The sequence below is a fragment of the Triplophysa dalaica genome, chromosome 10 (assembly GCF_015846415.1).
Source record: "Triplophysa dalaica isolate WHDGS20190420 chromosome 10, ASM1584641v1, whole genome shotgun sequence".
NCBI lineage: Eukaryota > Metazoa > Chordata > Actinopteri > Cypriniformes > Nemacheilidae > Triplophysa > Triplophysa dalaica.
In genome coordinates, this window is record NC_079551.1 from 17,843,646 (window position 1) to 17,865,219 (window position 21,574).

At 37.8% G+C, this 21,574-nt stretch overlaps 3 protein-coding genes across 3 annotated transcripts in view; 1 reads left to right on the forward strand and 2 right to left on the reverse strand.

Annotated features, from left to right (window-relative positions):
- LOC130430675 (interleukin-3 receptor class 2 subunit beta-like) lies at positions 1-7,082 on the reverse strand. Its single transcript, XM_056759821.1, has 13 exons — positions 7,079-7,082; positions 5,505-5,625; positions 4,433-4,602; positions 4,187-4,308; positions 3,696-3,795; positions 3,445-3,580; positions 3,221-3,372; positions 2,082-2,212; positions 1,814-2,003; positions 1,621-1,726; positions 1,472-1,538; positions 795-892; positions 1-583 (listed from the first exon to the last, which is right to left on the reverse strand). The coding sequence occupies exons 1-13, from the start codon at positions 7,080-7,082 to the stop codon at positions 172-174; spliced, it is 1,809 nt and encodes a 602-aa protein (XP_056615799.1). The 3' UTR covers positions 1-171.
- ncf4 (neutrophil cytosolic factor 4) overlaps positions 6,840-21,574 on the reverse strand; it is a 19,440-nt gene continuing 4,705 nt past the window's right edge. The window contains exons 6-10 of the mRNA XM_056758919.1: positions 20,285-20,333; positions 11,016-11,114; positions 9,644-9,819; positions 9,354-9,419; positions 6,840-7,869 (exon numbers count right to left, since the gene is read on the reverse strand). Coding sequence (XP_056614897.1) covers positions 7,662-7,869; positions 9,354-9,419; positions 9,644-9,819; positions 11,016-11,114; positions 20,285-20,333 — 598 coding nt within the window. The 3' untranslated portion in view covers positions 6,840-7,661. The remainder of the gene's footprint in view (positions 7,870-9,353; positions 9,420-9,643; positions 9,820-11,015; positions 11,115-20,284; positions 20,334-21,574) is intronic.
- Positions 11,036-21,574, forward strand: part of pvalb7 (parvalbumin 7) — a 26,661-nt gene continuing 16,122 nt past the window's right edge. The window contains exon 1 of the mRNA XM_056758920.1: positions 11,036-11,199. The gene's annotated coding sequence lies outside the window, so the exon portion shown is untranslated. The remainder of the gene's footprint in view (positions 11,200-21,574) is intronic.

The following is a 21,574-nucleotide window of genomic DNA, read 5'->3' on the forward strand; positions in this document are numbered from 1 at the left end:
TGATTGTGTTAACAAGTACATTTTAATGGGTGGGACAGTTATGCAAAGCCAGGGTTAAGAAGCTTCACAATAAAACCCAAAGTGTCAAAACAAACGCAATACTACACCATCCCCTAGTGGTCGGTTTGGGAACGGCATACAAAATCCAAGGTTGCTGAAATTTTTGGGGGATTAAAATGCTTTGGATTTAAAGAATCTTCCTGGGCACATTGGAAGATGTGGAAGGAAACCGTGAGTGTTTAAACCTTGTGTATGCAGTGAACAGTTGTTTTTCTTTCCTTGGCTTAAAAACAAATCAGACTCTATACAGTTTATGTACCCGTAATTCATTTCAGTGTCCCAGTGGCAAACCTGCAAAGCATTTTGGGTAGTGTCAGTGTAGGTCGCAGGATTCTGCATGTATCCCTCTGAACACGGTAGAACTGCGTCACTGAGCCTGAAAGTGTGAGGTTGAAATGCACTGTCACAATGTGTGAGGTCCATTCTCATAAGACCCCCCAAAGGTTTTGGTGTAGATACAACACATGGATCATCAATGTGCAAAATAACTTGATTCTGCTCGATTTTGGCGCTTTCCGAGTCACTGCAAGAAAAAAGTAACCAGCGCGATCACCATGTCATCTATACTGTCATTTTATTAAAAACATCCTTCCGAGTTGTGATCCAACGGGCTTAACAATAAATATCCATCAATCATTCTTTCATTCCTGTTCCATACCTCCTATCCTTCACAAGTGCTTGGCAAAGCATTACAAACTTTTTAAAACATTTTAGGATGATAATAGTTGACTTACAATGAGGACGGCAGAGGGCAAACCCCCACGATCTGAACGCTGCTGATATCTGGATCCTTTAGTTCTCTACAACTGGTCAGGAGATCTCTCCGCGGAAGCTGTTGGTGAAATAAATTCACATATCTTAGATATCTTATATCTTAGCCGAGGAATACTGTTATAAATCCTTTAGTTATGACATTCCCGACAATATTTTCTCACTGTCATGTCGTTTGGGGTTATTTTTTTATGTGGAAGACAAAAATAATTCTTTCTATATGACAGTACTTACAGTAGTATAAGTGAACGTTTATGTGACCGCGTCTATAAATCGAATCTAAAAGGCGAAAGTAGCCCAGTAAGTTTAGTCATGGATTTACATGAACTTTTGTCGATAAAAATGCATAAAAATGTTAGGGAAGATCACAAAAAAATTCAAGTTTAAATTTCACAATCGCTAACAACTAAAAACCAATGAGTAAGATGGTAATGAGAGTAGTGAGACAGGCCAGACGTCGCCCTGTTGTAGTAAAAGTCACATGGACTACTTTTTTATAAATTACTAATACAACTATTTATGTCTAGAAAAGAGCTGCAGATCCTTCATTTATGTGTTTTCGTGGATAAATAAGCATCATAAAACATCAACATCACATACACATAACATCATTTGACCATTGAGACACCGTGACACTTACCTGTCTCACCTTAGAGACTTTACTGTGAACGGGAGACGGAAGAGACGCTTTCCAGTCTCTCAGCCTTCTGTAGGTAGAGAGAAAGATAAAAGTAACTTAAAGAGAGACATTGCATGTAACAAGACATACAGAAAAGACTATTACTGTACCTCTGCGTGACAACAAGAATGAAGAAAACTACAACAGAAATGGCTACTGAGAGGGTCGCGATGAGGAAATACAGGACAAATGCAACCAGACGGGGCACGAGAGGTTCTGAGACAAACACACAAAGAATGTGGATGAGTTTACTGTGTTTTAGATTGATATAACTGTAAAACGTTACTTCTTTAAGGATGGTACCAGGTTGTGTGGTCCAGCTGACAAGGTCGGTCCACTCTGAAGGATATCCAGCGTAACGCTGTCCCGGACGTCTGGGCATGCTCAAACTGCATCGGACCCGAGCCCGGTACTCTGAGGAACCAATAAGAGAGCGTTCTGGTATAGAAAAGACCGTCACTGGATCAGGGAGAGAGATGGTCTTCACATCCTTCTTAAGAAAGACAGACATAAAGTAAATATACACACCGAGGGAAATAAAAGTATACAAGCTGCCCACACAAGTACTCACAGGAGTTAATGTGCTCCAGTACTCAAGCTGGGAAGTAAGACGTATGGTGCGGTACTTGGGGAGAGTCCAGTTAAGGATCCAGTCCTCTCTGCTAAGCTCGACACATAGAGCCGTGGGACACGCAGGTTGGACTAGAACACAAGGATCAAACATACGCATTAAACAACTTAACTGCTCGCAGATATTATATGAAGTAGATATTGCTAAAAGAATGGCCTTTCACTAAATATACTTGAAATAAGCAAACACATAAATACCATGTATACATGGGGGGTTGTGGACTGGTACATAGAACATTAATATAAAATAAAATATCATAAGGCTATCTCTTGTAAATACGCAATGGACGAAGAAAGACCTTAACCTTTATGTTATTAAATGTAATATAATTTCACCATTTATAATCTTAATTTACTGCACTATGAACAACAAATAAATAATAATGATTATTAAAAATAAATAAATACTAATATTTTAAATAAATACATTTGCATTGGTATAATGCACTGTGAACAAGAACACCCAATTAATATTCTGATGATGTTGAAACTTTTTATTAGTGGCAATAACAACAATACTAATAATAATAATAATACATGTTTTTACATAAATACTAATAATCACAATATATTTATAATTTTGATTATTATTATTATTTTAGTGCCTTAAATTTATTTCATTTGATTTCTGAGGCTAAATTAATTAATTTATTAGATCTATTTATACTTTTTTTTAATGAATTGTTGCCCTATTACTTCATATATTATCGTTACATCAAGTTTACAAACAAAGAATTGCATTACAGTAATTTTACAGTGCTTCCTAAAAACACACTTTATACCCTGGTAAAATCATTATGGCTCGGTTTCACAGACAAGGCTTAGCTTAAGCCAGGACTATGCGATAGTTAAATTATAGGAAATTAAAGTCGCTAAAGTCGCTAAAAATATTACTGGTGTGCATCTTGAGACAAAACAATAGCAGTGAAATAATTTTTCTGTTTAGACAGCTCCGACAAGTCTTAAGCCTTTTCTGTGAAACCAGGCATATAATGCATAAACTGTGTCTCTTTAATACAGTATCTGGTGATTAATTAATATACACATTGTGAATTTGTGTGTATTTATAGAGGTACTAACTGTGTTTGTAGGCGTGGATGACTCTGGTCACTGGTGTTGGTGTAAGTTGCACCTCCTGTACTCCAGGTTCAAAAATGCTGAAAACGCCAACCATTCTCAACAGACCCCTCGAATTCGTGACCTCCACGTTATCAACACAGCACCACTCACCCCTTAGAGAGACACTCAACATGTCAGATATATAAATGGCTCATTAAAATCTCATAAAACACACACGTACTTACAGTGAACTAGAGTGTGTTCTGTATGAAAGCGTATAGCTGATGTACTGCGCCACATCTGTCGTCAGCTTCCAACTACAGCTCACGTTCCTCTCACCACGGTACACACAGCGTAGGTTAGTGGGACCAGGAAGCTCATCTAAAACAAATATACGATTAAACAGTTTGGCTGAATATAAAACAAAGGTCAATACGACTCCAAAACAGCAGGGGGCTCCACTCGCATAAAGAATAATATGAGTTCTTATACTCACAGTCAAACATCAATGTGGGTCTGTCAAACAGCATCCCGCTTCCCTCTGTTTCAATCTTGTTCACTTTTTCATTTGCTGATTGATGAATGACGTCCACTTCCTTAACATACACATGAGATTGCTTTAAACAATAACAATAAATTATAACATAAATTCACACAAATATGGTGCAGATTTGGTTTCGAAATCTAAAAGGATCACAAGAAATGTGATCTGTTTGTTCTGACAGTTCAGTCAATATCTGGTGTAAACGATGGAAGTGTGAGTAGATGTAAAGATCGGATTCGTAGATCAGATTTCAAACCGCTTATGGATGCGGTTTGGATCGAGCTTGTAAACACTGGATGTGATTTGATATTTAAGTACAGAATACTAAACGGATTTGAGTTGGAAAAACCACAACACATAACACTGCATGTCCGAACAAAGACAAATGTTTTCGCTTCAGTTAAGCGTGACCTTCGAAGTCACCTGTTCCTTTTGACACTCACTGTGTGTCGATGGTCATGTTGTCTGAAGGGGTCAGAGGTCAAAAGAGTTTTCGAACAATCAGGGCTTAAACACGAGGGAGATAATATGTCATTCACCTGCTTAAAAATCCACTTTGTGTCATCTATAAATAAGTAAAAAAGATGCATTATTCACGCATTCACTAAAGCAAAAGAGACATTTTCTATAAAAATGAACAATGGATAGTTTGTTCATGACATAAAAGTATTCAATGATGACAATTTTACTGGATTTAGTGAGATTGTAGGTTCTGGAAACACCAGGAGAATGTGGCGTGTGGAAGAAAAACACATCATCAAAGCCAATGGCAAACAGCGATGTGTTATAACGGCAAAACACTCTCTCCTGCCCAGGAGCATTCTGGGAAGGGACGGGAATACGAACACAGGGAGCAACTCTGGAATAAAGGAAATAGTGAGATAATAATACTGGCTAGACATACTCTACATTTATGCATCTATTTAATGCGATATACATATGAAGAGCTCTTTTCCAAAACGATATAAATCCATTTTAATAGTCTTCATGAAAATGACATTTTTTTACCTAGACCCATACATTTTGATAATATTTAATTTATCCTGTTAAAATGATCTGTTGGCTCAGTCTGAACATGTTAAACAATGATTGTCAAATGAAACAACAATATTGTCGATTTTAAATTCAAGTTTTTTTTTTTCAAAACGCTACAAATCCATCCCGTTTTCAAACAGTTCGGGTTAATTTCATTTCAAAAACAAACAAACAAACAAGAGAACATGCAACATATGACATCAGGGACTCATACTATAAATGAATATAAATCAAATAAATGCAGATGCATGAAATAAATGACAGCCAAATAAAATAAATAGTAAATAAAATAAATATTTTCAACATCATGTTTCAATATTTTCAACCACAATAATAATTTAAAAATAACATACAAATACCACTAACGAGCGAATTCTGATTGGTCGAGAGGACATATCGCAAATAGGCTAAATAAAGGTTCGGCACTTATAGCGTTTTGGAAAGAAACTGCATCTTGCAGAACATTTTAAACAAGGAAATATAGCGATTTGGCATGAAACATTGATGGAGCAGTGAATAGGTTTAGTACACAGCAAAATATGTAACTTCATATGTATTTGAACATGTGCAATCCCTGGGATGGAACCCATGACCTTGGCGTTGCTAGCGCCATGCCCTAACCACTGATCTACAGGAAAGCTATAAACATGCTAGCTAATATAATTTCCTTGTTATTTATTTAGCTTGTTATCAGAAATAACCTGCTAGGACCTCTTTCTGTCTTACTTGCAGTTGTCTGGGTCCATGTGGAACAGAGAAAGAGAAAGACTGGGATTTTTCCTCCAGCTACAGCGAATGTGACTACGGTAGTCATTACGACACTCCAAAGACTCCAGAACAGAGGATTCTGGGAACAGAAAGTTGAAGAAAATGCTATATTCATGCGTATGTGACAAATATTACTGGTTCGGTTTCTGACTCTGATATTGCAGACTGTTTTTTATTTTAAAGTTTCAATAACCCAAACCTGATGTTAAGGCGCTCTGTCGAGGACATCGTGTAAGTGCACATGTGCACACATCAGACGTCAGGAGTATAGCCAGAGTCAAACGTAGAGAGCCCGCTGGACACATTGTGACCCCTGATCAAATCAACTGAAAGAAAATTTAAATTTGTGTCTCGTGTTATAGCAAGAAATGTGGTGTTACACAAAAACAACCAAAAACATTGAATAATTGACCAGGTGAGTGTATACAAGAGATAAAAGCTGAGCTTACCATCAAACAGGATTCAGTCAGTATGCAAGTAATGTGAAGAGCGATGGCTCTTCTCCAGTCCTCTATTAAAGCCGGACATCTGCTGGTCATGTTGACATCTTCAAGTGGTATGAACTTATTTTAGCTCGTGCCAACATGACCTCAAATGTGTTTACTTTCACCAAGTTTCAAAACCGCTTTGCTTGCAGATTTCAATGCACCATATGATTCCTTTCCTATTCTTGCAAGTGTTTTTAGTGCACGGCTTCTTTTTTTTATAGTGTTTCCGACATTATCTCTCATTACTCTTCATGATATTCTGGCCTCTATAAATGGGTCAGGTCCCTCTTTAAATTATTTTTACAGCCGTTTCATTGTCCGGCAGGCGAAAAGCCAATCGCTTTGAAAGTCCCATCTAAATATGCCACAGTAATAGCACACACTATCTAGCAGGGCAGGTTATTTGAAGTATAACTCAAATCCGTAACACATACAGTACGAGTCTTATGCCTATACGTTTAATATCTTAGGTTAGCATGTGAAGAAACTTAAGCAGTGAAGAGTTATCACTTCTATAAGCATTGGTGACATTTCTTTAGTGATTTCTTTAGATTGCACTGCATAGATATCATAATTTAGGTAATAAGCGATTCCAATCTTTCTTTCTTTAATATATTATTAAAGATGTATTGAGAATTGTGCATGCATGTTGCGTGAGTGTAAACATAAGCTCAGCTTGGAGAAGAATTTAGAAAGGTTTGGCAAAAAAATAACACAACACAGGTGCAAAGTTTCTCTAGTCAAGATCCAGAAGAATGACAGCTAAATAATACCACAAGAGAAGATCAACAAATACGAATAACTGTTAAAATTGCATCCATTAAATGCTTTATTTCTTGTAAGCTTGTTGTTTTACCATGCATTGTTTTGTACATTAGAGCTGTTTGAGTTTTTGGCTAACAAATGCCATAAAGGTTAAAGTATTTGTCCATTTTTAACATACTCATTAAAAATAATGTATACAAACATGCCCTCCAGACATCGATCACTACTGTACAATATATGCATATACATGTGGCGCTGAAATCAACATGAGCAACTCACCCATGATTTATAAATAATTACCGAAAATATTTTTTCTGTTTTAAACAGGAATTAAAAAAAGGAAGTTGGCCAAGGAAATGCCCAAAGAGAGCAATTTAGCAACCCAACAAAAAAGGTCCAAATGTCACATCGCCATACAAATAAAAACACTTGAGTAAGTACAATAATGCGTTGTTATATTTATGTATAAAATATAATAGCAACTGTGTCTACTATGTAATACTGATTGTGTTTATACCACAAATTCATTTTCAATTATAAAACACATGTAAAACAAAGAAAACTGTCCGGTAATTGTGAAATTAAAAGGAATCTGTGAAAACAACCATAGTCTCTAAGGGACAGTTTACCAAAAATATGAATTGTGTCATCATTGATTCACCCTCGTGTCATTTCAAACCTGTATGACTTTCTTTCTTTTGCAAAACACAAAAGAAGATGTTCTCAAGAATGCTGTAAACCACCAAGACATTTCTCAAAATATCTACTTTTGGGTTCCACAGAAGACAGATTCATAAACAGGTTTAGGGGAGGGGCGGTTGTATCAGAGACAGAATGTAGCTTTTTGCCATAAACGTCCCCTTTAGTACTCTGTGTTGTAGACCGACAGATCTTTAGAATGTGTTACCAGCAGCTCCCACGGAAACTGGTTGACGGGTCTTTTGACCCCTGCCCCCGTCCGCTTGCTCTCTCGTACCATGAGCGTGACATCTTCATCATCTAATACCCGTATCACATCGCCCGCGGGGTCTCGATAGTTCAGAGCAATATCTTCAACCTGAAAAACGTCCCTGAAGGGAGGAAAAACAAATTGCTCAGCCATTTAGAGGTCACAGCGAGTGCAAAAACGATTAGTATGACACCATTTCACTTCGTTGGGTTGTGTTAGCAGTCACATGACTCATATGCGAACGTTTGGCTGCTGTGCATGCAATGTGTAAATAATTGATGCATTATCAACATTATACAAATCAGGCTTATTAATACGCTTTTGTCAGTCGCTGAAACTCAATATTTGAGCTACAAAATACTGTTACCGTTATCTGTACAGACTACACAGGCAGCTGCCATTGAAATAACAAAATACAGCATTAAAAGCACACAAATAGATTTTTGAATACATGCACTTATTATTAGGAACACCATACTAATAATGTGTTTAACCCCCTTTCGCCTTCAGAACTGCCTTAATTCTACGTGGCATTGATTCAACAAGGTGCTGAAAGCATTCTTTAGAAATGTTGGCCCAGTACAGTGAACTCATTGTCATGTTCATGAAACCAATTTGAAATGATTTGAGCTTTGTGACATGGTGCATTATCCTGCTGGAAGTAGCCATCAGATGATGGGTACATGGTGGTCATAAAGGGATGGATATGGTCAGAAACAATGCTCAGGTAGGCCGTGGCATTTAAACGATGCCCAATTGGCACTAAGGGGCCTAAAGTATGCCAAGAAAACATCCCCCACATCATTACACCAACACCATAATTGCATTAATGAGAAATTGAACAGGTGTTCCTAATAATCCTTTAGGTGAGTGTATATACATAGTTTAAGAAATATTTTATTAATTTATTCTTTTGCTTATCCATCATACTGAACTTTTTTTACAGCGATTGCTGCAGTGCATTCTGGGACTGAATTCTTCGCAAAGGATACATGTGATGCTCTCTTTGAATTTTTTCTTATTTTTTTATTTGGAACAGTTTTTGTTTTGTTCATCGTGTCTTAAACTATTAAGGTAGACAATTAAAAAAATGTAACAGACCTTTCTTTGAGGGAAAATACATTTTCATCGCTTTGCTATATGAATCCATGGAGAAAAAAAACAATTTGATGGACATAAAAGAACAGGCCGTTGAACAGAGCGCTATTCTCCATTTGTTCGCACGCAACTTAACGCAGGTAAGGCGGTTGTGAATATAAAAAAAAGACACTGTTGTTGTTAACAGAGAACAGTAAAAAATGTAGATGATGATGTTGAGAATGAAGGAAATAAGCAGAAGATCACAAGGTGAGTTATATAATTGTAAAGAACACAATTTGTTCCACACACCAACAACTGCTGACATAATATGGTGAGGAAGGCGGGACAGGAGCCGTGAGGCGGGGCCGGTGGCGTGAGTGATAGTTCGAATCAGCTGTGAAACCGGTCCCGCATATCTCACGGCTCCCGTCCCGCCTTCCTCACCACAAGTTGCAATGCATTTTAGGTATGTGCATGTCAAACAGGAATGTTTGATATACCCAAAAGGAAAATTAAGTTTTGTACCTCATTCTGGAGAGAAGTTCCAGATAAGATGGTTGAATTGAGATGTCTTCCTCAACGCAAATGTCCCTACAGCAAATAACACAAACACAAACATCACAATAAGAACCATACAGTACAACAATTATATAAGATTAAAAATATATACAAAAAATATGAGCGGGGTCTTTGCCCGGGTTTTCCGTGTTGTCCAAGTCAATATGGCAAGCCAAAATAACAATAAGACAAGCATTTTTTCCAATAGTTTGTTGGTACTAATACAAACAAGTGTAATCTTTATCTTCCGTTCTGACCTTGTATCGATTCCTTCTGGCTTCAGCATATTGCAGCGCAGGCAGCTATATGAACCCCGAGCACGATCTTGTTTCTTGGAAGCTCCTCCCTCGTCATCAGATTCACTCTCAGGAAGAGGTTTAATAATCTTTACAAACGAGTCTGGAAAGATCCCCGTTTTGTCCCTCACGGTGCCCTAGAGAGAGGACGCATGGCATAGACGTATGAAGGTGTCTTCAGGATGTCAAGACTCTAAGTATCTCTCTGATGCGTCCATCCGACCATAAATGCTACAGTGCAGACTCATCATTTTTATTTTATTATCATCGACAGAAGGGGAAAAGTGAATGTTCTGAAAAGGCAAGGGCACACCATTATCGAGAGGTAATAATTCCCAAAAAAGGAAGATATGATTTCGACAGCCGTTATCTCTTCAGCAGGTACATTCAAGCCGCCAAAAAGCCTTTTGGCTAGAATGAAGCAATCTGAATCTCTCTTTCAATGGATCTCCATCATGTTATTTAAGGGTCTTATTCAGGTCTGTTATATCCAATTTTTGGTCGTCTCACTGCATTCAGTGCAATTCGTTTCAAGTTAACCCTTCTTGTTATGTTTGGGGTCAAATCGAGCCCAAGGCATCTCCTGAAAGTATCCTCAGTTAATAATCGGCAATATAATACAGAATACACAGTTACGGTGATATTTCAACGGAAAATGAAAATTCTGTCATCATTTACTCACTTACTTGTCATTTCAAACCTGTGCGCCTTTCTTGCGTCCACGGAACACAAAAGAAGATATTTTGAAGAACATTGCTAACACGCACGCATTGACTTGCATTGGTTTTGTGTCCATACAACAGAAGCCAATTGGTGCCGGCGCTGTTACAGACGTTCTTCAAAATATCTTCATGTTTGTTTTGCAGAAAAAAGAAAGCCATACAGGTTTGAGTGAGTAAATGACAGAATTTTCATTTTTGGGTAAACTACGCCTTTAAAGCGGGCTTACTCTATAAAATGAATACATTTTTGCAAATAAAATGTATTCGTTTTATATAGTATTTTTTAAAGATCAAATGATACTACTACAAAGAGTTGCACATCTCTAAAGTTTCATAAAGCTGTTTTAATGTTTTAAATGCCTTCGGTACATTTATATTGTAGGTTCTACAGTCTTTTCAAATGTACAAACGTGCTTGAATCTCACTCTACGAATATCTACCAATACTAATGAGATTACTTTTATCCTTTTCAACTCTCTCTCTCTCTCTCTCTCTCTCTCTCTCTCTCTCCACCTCCTCCTCCTCCTCCCTGCCTACCAATTGTAATCTACCTCTCTCTCTCTTTTATTCCCTCCATCCTTGTATCTTCTCGCTCTCCATCACTTGCTCACCTCCAGCCAGTCTGCGTTGACTCTCCTCAGGAGGAAGATCACGTCTCCAGCTTTCAGACTGAGCTCAAGCCGTCCGCTGGCGCTGAAGTCGAACACAGCCTAACACACACAGCAAGGACACGCAAGCGGGAGACACACACACAGAGGGAAAGAAAAACGCATCCTGAGTGAGAGAGAGCTGCAGGTAAGAGAACCTGTGCTTTAAGAACTTTGAGAAGAAGAAGGTAATTGTTGGAGGAGGCTAGTTAAAGAATAAGTGATGAGAGAATTAGAAAATGTAATAAAGTGAGAAAGACGTGGTAAATGCTGGTGTACTTTCAAAATATGCCATGGTTTTCCCACATAGTTTTCGCCTTTGTGCATACAAGAAAATATGCACAAAGATAAATATCATACCATACCATAGAAAAACTTCAAATACTATTTACAAAGACATTGTATAGCACGTCCAAATATCACTGTATTCGGACCCTAACAATACTTAAAAGAATTTAAATCAAGGTCATTTCATGTACCATGGTAATAGCAAGGTATTCTTTGAAGTGTCCTGTAGTACATGGATGTTGTTATCAGTATCATGGCATTACCATCTGAAAATAGCAATCGTGATGCTTTTTACAACAGAAAAGATGTGACTTGTTTTTAATCCGATGATAATTCCATTACAGCAGACACGATTCAAATGTGTAACTAAATGTGAGTGTATGTGAGTGTGTGAAAGTGCCGTTTTGATCTCTGGTAAGTGCAGCGTGGGATCAGACGCCAACTAAGACAACGAGAGAACAAAAATACTCTGAAGACTAAAACTGCAATGAGCCAAGGAAGAGGGGAGAGATGTTGAAAGCGATATATGATATGGAGTGATGGGAATACAGAAGATAGAGAGACTTAGAGAGAGAGAGAGAGTGAGTGTAAAAGCATGTAAAAGCATGTGTGTGTGCACGTCCTCCAATGACATTTGTTTATTACATTTTGCAAGCAACAACTTCAATGGTTTCGTAGAAATACCTTCTACACGCGAAGGACTTTTCTGTTTCACGAAAGGTCCTTTGTTAATGAAAACACGTTCTTTAGATTATAAAATGCAACCTGATGCAACTATTTCACGAGGTGGTTCATTTGATAAATTCATATGTTGTGAATCGTACAAAATGTATGAAAAACTCAATACTGAAGCCCAAGCACTAACCACACCCCTTATCCTAACGTCACAAGCTAATCGTACAAAATGTATGAAAAACTCAATACTGAAGCCCAAGCACTAACCACACCCCTTATTCTAACGTCACCGGCGCCAAAGCAAATCGTACTAAAATGTACGAATGAGATTGTTCAAATTCATGCAAATTTGCCACATCGTAAAACAGTTAAAAAGCTTAGAAAAAAATGCTTCTTATAAGAACCTTTGACTGAATTGTTGTTGGTGGAAACACAAATATTTCTTCAATGGCATCGCTATGAAGAACCTTTAGTAGCGCTTTCATTTTTAAGAATTTGAGGTCTACAAAAGTCTAGGAATGGTATTAAAGCCACAACCCAGCGGAATGGTTTCATTGAAACACAGCATTAACATTTTCTCAAAATCCCTGAGATTTCAAAATAGACACAATTGAGACATGCATCAAGAGTATAAATCTGAGAAGTCTTAAAGTCCTTTGGTATCTAAAGCATAGTTTTTTGTCAACTTTTTCAATTTAATCTCATTCCTGACTAGGAGACACTACTGATAATATTTAAAGAGATCTTAACTTGCATTTGCCTTTGCATTCCACTACACACCCCACGGATCGCTGCAGGGTAAACATGTGCTTAAACTGCTGTGCGCTTACACACATGCGCGTGTGCATGTGATGGGTGCGAGTGGGCATCTGCTTTCGCAGCGCCGTATCTGTGTTTAGATAATGCTGTAAATCTGCTCAGCTGTGGGTCGCTTGGTTTGTTTGCTCGAGTAGGAGTGTGTAGGTGAGACATGTTAGATGTTACCAGCTAATTACATCTTGGCAGTTACGATAAGTGTGAGTGTGCGTGTGCGTTTGTCCGTGCGCGCTCGTAGGCAGCATTCGAACAGAAAGACACGATTCGTGCCAAAAACCCATGCAATATTCTTCATGAACTCAGACCGAGTAAACGCAGAGAACAATGAAACTACAAAAATCCCACCGCAGCTGTCAAACCCTAAAAATGGCTTTTGGGTCAATTGTGTTAGCTCAGTTTTTATATAGTGCAAAGAAAAGTATATCGGTACAATAATTGGATTCTTTTAGGCACATTAAAGCTATTTTTAACACTGGGAGAGAAACTGTGATCTATCAGTGAAACGATACCTCTTATGAAAGAGGATGCTACAATGAACAATGGCCAGGATGAAACAATGCACCCAAACCGCACACTATAAAAAGTTAACAGGCGAGAAAACAACACCTTTGTTGAGTGACCATTCCTCATAACAAGCTCTCGCTTTCCCTCTATATGATTATTTTTGATTACGTGACTAAATCACCCAGGAATGATATAAAGTAGAAACGTGTGAGAACGGCCACATACACACGCCAACACACAGCTACTGTATAGGGAAAAGTGACAAAGCAATTTCCTCCCCCCGCGTTCCCATCGTAACATATGTGCTAATCACCCTAGCGCTGAGGATTTATCTAAAACACAAAAACAGTTTATTACCTCGTACAGCATCACTGCATTTGCTTAAAGGGATAGTTCACCAAAAAATCCAATTCTGTCTTTACTCACACTCAAGGTGTCCCAAGACTATTTAATTTCGTTGTTTTGTTGAACACAAAAGAAGACATTTTGAAAAATTTAGGAAAACAGTTCTCAGGCACCCTTGATAACCATTTTAATGTTTTCTACTGTGGTAGTCAATGTTGCACCAGAAACCTTAGTTGCAAACGTTTTTCAAAATATATTTTTTGTGCTCAACAGAAGAAGGACATTTAAACATGGTGTGGAACAACTTGAGTAAATGATAACCGAATTTTCACTTTTGGGTGAACTATCCCTTTAAGTCGTGATGTAAGCACTCAACCTGGTCACACCAATTGCGTATAAATAACACGCTGTTGCATTATTGTCTAATATGTACAACGTATTTATGAACGCAAAATCACAATTTGGCGTCCGTATTATACGATAATGCACTGCGCGTGTTTTTTATACGCAATTGGTGCGAATCTATCACGTAATTTATCACATCTATATATTCATAATTCCTAAACATAAATCGCTGGGATTTTGTTATGGTGATAAAGGTTAGGATTGTGGCTTTTCGAAAGTTTAACAGCACACCAAAAAGTTTAGTTTGCTTGTGATTGTTTTTTTCTTGCTTCTAATGAACTGTCGACAGTTACCACTATACCATTTTATAGACCACTTTGGAAGACTTCCTACGCCGGTCCAGAAGAACTTCCTTTTTCAGTTTTTTTACACAACACAAACGTTTCAACACAACACAACTAACAGAACATTTATAACCGAATTAAAATGTTAAATGAATATCTTTACATTTTCTTATATCTATATGTAAGATTGAAATAAATGAAGTACCAATGTTTACATTTTGCAAAGTGGTCTATAACATGTTATTCTCGATTGACAGATTACAAGATTGCAATTAAACTGTAATACAAAAGTATAAAAATGAATCCACGCTAAAATTTCAGCACTACATTTTCGGTGTCATACAAGAACAAGTATTTCCTTCTGGAAATCCATATCTAGTTTGCATCGAGGCTACGTATTCTTTAAAATCTACGAATTAAGTGATGTGAAGACCTCGGGGCTCAGGCTGCGCTCAATATCGAAGAGAACAGGGAACTAGTAGAAGTAGGTCGAGAACAAAGACAGATCAACCCAAGAAGGTCTAAAAGGAGTTTAACAAAAAGGTGCAAACTAGTGGCGTGAACCACAAAATGCATATTCCTATATACAAAGCACACACTGTATTTTACCACAAACACAACAGAATACTCAAGAATGTAAATGGCTGCCAGTGTGTTTTCTTTCTAGCAACACTTAATTGAATTGGGTCTTTCCTGTTTGCACAAATTTGGCGAGATATTTCGGCATGGGATCACGGAGTCACAGAAGATATCTAATAAAAGAGCGACTCTGGGGGTCACAAATCGCTCTCGTTTCAATTAAAGAGTCAATGACCTCTGAAAATGAGCTCATTAGCACGTGGCCGGCCAAATGGGAGGAGAAGAGATGGGTTTTTTCTACCTAAATGAGTGACCCAGTTTGGCTCTTCTCAACTGGGGTACCAGAGTGGGATATAAAGAGAAGAGATCGGTCTCTTGAGCCATGACACATGACAAAAACGTTTAACAAAAGAGGGTGCCGCTTATTAATACTTTACAAATGGTCTATAAAGTTGTAGATTTGCAGAAAATAATTTGCAAGACCCCAAAGTAATGCTTAGAATAAAACACATATGGGTTCTGTGGATAACAGAACCCAGACGCAGACCATTACTTTTCGAGGGCAACAAAAACTTTCATCAACAATAACTGGGGAAAACAAAGCCAACGAGATTAGATATTAAACTAAAACAAAACTTGACTTGACTTATTTCAACTATTATCCACCAAAAACAAATTACAAAATTCATCATCATGATAAAACCATGCATGTGTGCTATACCTGCAAATGATACGAAAACAGAGAGCTCATATCTCTAACAGCATTTCTGACAGCAAAAGTGGACTGCTGTAATGGGAACTGATCCATTTAAATACTATCTGCAATCTTCCTTTAATGGCTCTCTCTTAGCAGTTAAACTCCTTACAGTGATATGAGGGAAAGGAAGAGCTTTGACATTCAATAAAGCAGTATTGCTATCAGACAGGAAATGAAACGCTAGATATGTTGGTATCTATATTTAAAGATTTATTCTCGGGATAGCTTTGAAATCTTACACGGACTTCCACATATTCTTATCTGGAATGATTTCTTGTGAGAACCATGTTTGCTGTCAGGCCACTACAGAAAAACCAAAACACAATGTTTTGTCAATGTAATACATATTATAAAATAATTGTTAGAGGAAGGAGACAGCAACACTGTACTTTTTGTTTCATTTTTAACAATTCTTGAAGTGATAGTTCACCCACCCAAAAACCTGTCATCATTTGCTCAACCTCCTGTCGTTTCAAACCTGTATGACTTTATTAATAAAATCTCCCTGAGGTCTGATTTAATCAATCTAGTTAAAAAGGTCAGACATCTGACTTCAAGCATGTTCTAGTGGTTTCTCCAGAAGCATGTACTGTATTGCCTTGTGTTCGGTTGGTCTGGAAAGGTTTGTACAGTAAATAAAAAAACAACATCTCTAAAGAGAAATGAACATGCTCAACAGCAGTGGTCCTCAAGCTGGGGGCCAAAAGATGGATCCAGGGGGGCCACAGATGTTGTGGCATTTTATGAAATATAGAAATTGACCACATTTATGCAATAAACAGCAGACAAATAAGACATCCAACCAAAATAATTGATTGTATAGTGCTTCAAATGGGAGGGGTGGAGTGACCCGTTGGTTAGCTGGCAACCTCATCGCTAAATTTCATACACTGGACCTTTAACATCCCATATATTTACCACTAAGCGACACCTCCCACATATCCATCTCTCCCTGTCATGTTCTATCTGTTGTTATGAGAAAATAATACTCCGTTTCCTCCTCTCATTTGGCCAATCACGCACAAGCATATGTATTTTCCGGTGTGCTTCATGTTGCTCTCACACTGGAATATGATGTCATGACCCACGACTATGGAGACTCAATTGCAGGGGTTTTGATAATGAATTTATTGCGTTAAAACACTAGATAGGTAATCACAAGAGTTCAGGGATACGCTGGCACCCAATCCACGGGGAGATGCTCAACCCGGAAGAATCTTATAGAATCCGTAGGTGCGGAAAAGCCATGGGGTGACGGCCCAGCTGTGGAGGCTCGGTACGGGGTGGCGTCTCGACCCGATGAACTCACGGGTCGAGTTCATGTCTGTGGCAGTCAGTGCAGGCTATGAACAAAGCAACGGTCTGACACAAGACGAGGGAACAAGAGGGATTAAATAGGGAAACCTAATGGGAAGCAGATGAGACAACTGGGGAAAGGAAAGCCTGATGGGGGAAACACGAGGGCGGGGTTATGACGTATACACCGAGCACTATCAAAACAAACACTTGCATGTGGTCGACACAAAACCAACACACCTCCGTGTCGGACAAAGAACCGCCGTTTCCAGGGTCACGACATATGAAGACAAATGTCTAACACTGTGAGATTTATCAACACCTGCTACATTGATGTACATCAGAAAGACCCATGATAGGAGAAATCTTTTGAGGAGATCATAAAAGATGGGCATGTGTTTGTATGCTGGTCAAGGCCACAAGATATTTGAGAGTAATTCACAAAAGAGTCAACATCTGTCTTCAAAGCTGGTGTTTTACTCTTCACTATTAAGATATCCAGTTTGAAGTCCAGACCCCAACAAACCCAAACCCATGGTTGGGAAAATATAGACAAAAAGTCAATATTATTGAAGATCTCAATATGACCTCAAGCATTTCTCATCAAATTTACCCAAATCCAGATTATTTCACCTCTACAATCTACATTCATTTTAAGCTTCAAGACTCTCAAGGTCTCATTTGTGGCCATTTTAATTTCTAATAAGAAACTTTAGGAGAAACATCTGAGACTAATTTTATACATAAATGTTCCTCTGCGAATATGGCATCCGCAGAAACCACAAATCCAGAGAGTCCTGCCCTATTTCTCCAAAAGGTTCATCTAATGTGCAGGAGCGATTTTAAAACATTTGCAGGTCACTGCCATAATTTCTGAATCCACACACTGTATTTTTCACATAAACACACACCCTTCTGTCCCTGCCTGAACATGGGCGTGGGTTACACATTATATTGTGTTGCAATCAAATGATGGACTGGACGTTTTTCCGGATAGGTCTGACAGCAAAGAGAGAGTATGACAAAATGGATGAAGTCTCAAAGAAGTGAAAGTACTCTATAGTATGAAAGCAAAGTGATAAATTAAAGGGACAACGAGATTATAGAGCAATGGAGGGATTAAAAAAAAGGTGGAAAGTGAACATAGAATATATAGACATAAGGGTGATTGACGGAAGGTGAGAGAGACAGCGATGGAGACGAAGATAAAGAAATTTGCGGAGCCGGGAAGGAAATAGACACAGAAAACAGAGGATGACCCAAATGTGGTCATTTCCATCTAATGTAAAAACGTGTAATCAAATTTGACATAATACTCCATAATGTTAAATTTTGCTGTAGTTTTGCAGCAAGTTTGCCAGTAATTTACTGTAGATTTAATTAACTAATTAAACTACTTTCCTGCTACTTTTGTTTTCAATTTGAGTTAAACTTTACTTTAATCAAAATTAAAACACTTTGACTCTTGAGATTCAAAATGAGGAAAACGGTCTCATTGCTGGCATTGGCACAGTTACTATCCAAAAATGACAATCTTCCTATTTCCATTTTTGTCTTGTTTTCTAGTAAAAATATTTAAAACTTTTTAAATTACGATACATTTATATAACAAGAAAAGTGACCTAAGAAATGTAGTCTTGTTTCATGAAAGAAAATATAAGAAATAGGTAAGTTTAAGATTAAAACGAAATTGTAAATTAAATTTACAGTAAGTTACTGGCAAACTTACTGCAAGACTAAAGTAAAGTTTTAGTGCAGTGTAGGCCTGATCTAGCTACTTTGCATTTCATTTGTGAGTTTTGTTGTTTTAACATAATTGTTCATCTGAATTCCATGTTTTAGTCTCCTTTAAGTGCGACTTAAATCTATTTACCGTATTAGGAGCAGACTTATATGAAGCATTTAAACATCTTGTGTGACTGTTACACCATGTCTACACCGGACCCGACCGGCGCCACACCACACACATCTTGATCTACTGTTTTTTTTAAATAATAATGAGTTTTAATGCATCCCATTGTCTTTTGCCGTGTCGTATGGCGCCGTTTCCGGTGTAGACACGGTGAATGAGGAGCTACACGGAATCAAAGTCATCCTGAAATCACATTAACCACAAAACTATGATGTCATGGAGTCATTTAGATTTTGAGAAAAATCTCCTACCGTGATTCCAGCGTGTCACTTTGAAATGATGTGCTTCTTGGTTTTCACTTTATTGAAAGGGGTCGGCGTTCTGGTTAATGTATTTGCTTACTGGCCCAAATCAAAACAGTTTAGCCCAGAACCCCACCTTTAAAATGACGCTAAGAGATTCGTTTTTGACCGTTTTTATCGTCTGCCAAGATAAAAATCATAAGTCCAACCTCTTAGAAAAGCAACAGCATGTCACGCCTCAACAAGCACAATTTAGGATTTGAAGTTTGATTCGTGTCAGCAGCACAAACAGAGCAGAATGAGTTATTTACTTAGGTTTAATAAATAAGTTTTGTTCAAAACCCAAAACCTTTAGTTATGGTAAGGACTGCACTATTAAAGGAACAGGACAATTACGAATTGTACCAAATCTGTATCAATTGCTTTGTTCAAATGAGCACAAAGAAAGATATTTGAAAGAATGCTTGTAACCAAACAGTTTTGGGCAAACATTAACTACCATTGTAGGAAAATGTCTTCGTAAACGCTTTGTTCTGACAAAAGAAGATATTTTAAAGACTGTAGGAAAGCAAACAGTTCTGGGACACTTTTGACTATCATTATAACTTTTCCTACTATGGAAGTCATTGGTGGCCGAGAACGGTTTGGTTACAAACATTCTTCCAAATAGCTTTCACTATGTCCATAAGAACAAAGAAATTGTGAACTCGAGGGTGAGTAAATGATGACAGAATTAGAATTTTTGGGCAAACTGTTCCTTTAAAACGTTTAGTTATTCTTCATGGTGTGAAGAAAAAGCAACAGATCCACTACATGAATCCAACCGATCTTAAATGTTATCTGTGCCATCGGTTTTCGATTTCGTGGAGCCATGCAAATGTCAGTGGAGGCTTAAGTATTGAAACTGTATGTGTGGTATTACAAGAGTTGTAGAAAAGCACCAACCTCCACATAAATTTGTGTCATAATCCTCTGACAAAATGTGAGAGTTTTGTAACAACAGTTCACAAGAGCTGTGTGTGTTTTGCTTAATAACCTCCTAACCAGAATGCTTGAGTGTACAATGTGTGTGTGTAGTATGTAGTGTGTAGGCTGTTGCTGAAAGTGTTTCCAAGGAAACGCTAATGTACCTCTGCTCTGGGAGCCAAGAGAAGGTCTGTTTTGGGCTTTACGGTTTTCCTAGTAAGGGAGAGAGAGAGAGAGAGAGAGAGAGAGAGAGAGAGGGAGGAAGAGAAAGAGAGAAATGAACCTCAAATGGACAACAAAACAAGCAACGCTTTTCTTGAAATGCTCTTCCAATTTAAGAAAATGACAGTCACATTGAAAGTCAAACAAAACTAGATTGATTTTTATTAGAGGCTGCTCTTTTGTAACTTATTGCGGCTTTACAAGATTTTATTATTTTTTTGATATTCAATTAGTCGCAGATGTTTCTCTTTGTTGGGTAAAATTAAAAGAAAATTAAAATTAAAAAGACGATTGTTAACTTACTGCTGGAACTAAAAAAGTTTTTTGTTCCTGTCCATTGAAAGTCACTGCTGTGTAAGAGAAACAACTAAGATATTAAAGGTATAGTTCGCCCATAAAATACAGTATATATTTTTTTTTCCATTATTTATTCACCCTTGTGTCATTCTTAACCTGTATGACTTTTTTCCTTCAACCAGGGCCGTCTTTTGGGCAGTGCAACTGGTGCAACTGCACCAGGCCCCGCCCTCTAGGGGGCCCCGCTGCAATTATGATAAAAATAATTTTTAAAAAGTATAGAGTTGGAGTAAGCGTGATCTAAAACATCTAAAAACGTGCATTTTGTTTTCTCGGTTTACTTGTCTGATGCAGGATATTTTTACTGGCTATCACAAACAGGTATTGATGTTTGTTACAACGGCAAATGCTTGCGCGTTTAACGCAATGCTCTTGCGAAAAGAGAACCCATAGGAGGCAATCACAAGAAAACCACGACGCGAACCGGTGACTGAGCATTATTTCAAACTGGGCTGTCCTGTAAGGTGGAGTATTGATTTAGGCACGGACTGGTGACTGATTTGGCAGCCATCACCGACCGCGCACTCATGTGTTCGATTGGCTTCCAAAGATGAGTATAACCATCACAATAATCGCAAGTTTAAAATTTGTTTTTTTAATACATTTAGGAGGAAAATCTTAAATAAGCTTATTTGTTGTATGTTTTCGGACAAATTATTTGTTGTGGCCTGCTTGTATTCTGAAAAAAGTATGTATACTGCTATTGACATTCCGCATTGAAATTCTATTAGCATATTTGACCAATGAAACATTGTAGCACTTAATATCGTATACAAGGTTGGATATTAAGACAGAAAAGGGGCAACCCAGGTAGAACCCGGCGTCCCTATGCTTGGGACGGCCCTGTCTTCAACAAAACACAAAAAAAGATATTT

Bases quoted from the DNA above. Each gene is read 5' to 3' on its own strand.
- LOC130430675 (XM_056759821.1), bottom strand. The intron at 3,581-3,695 runs GTGAGTATAAGA...TATTTGTTTTAG, and splicing joins ACCCACATTGATGTTTGACT to ATGAGCTTCCTGGTCCCACT. The intron at 893-1,471 runs GTAAGTGTCACG...TTTCACCAACAG, and splicing joins AAGTCTCTAAGGTGAGACAG to CTTCCGCGGAGAGATCTCCT.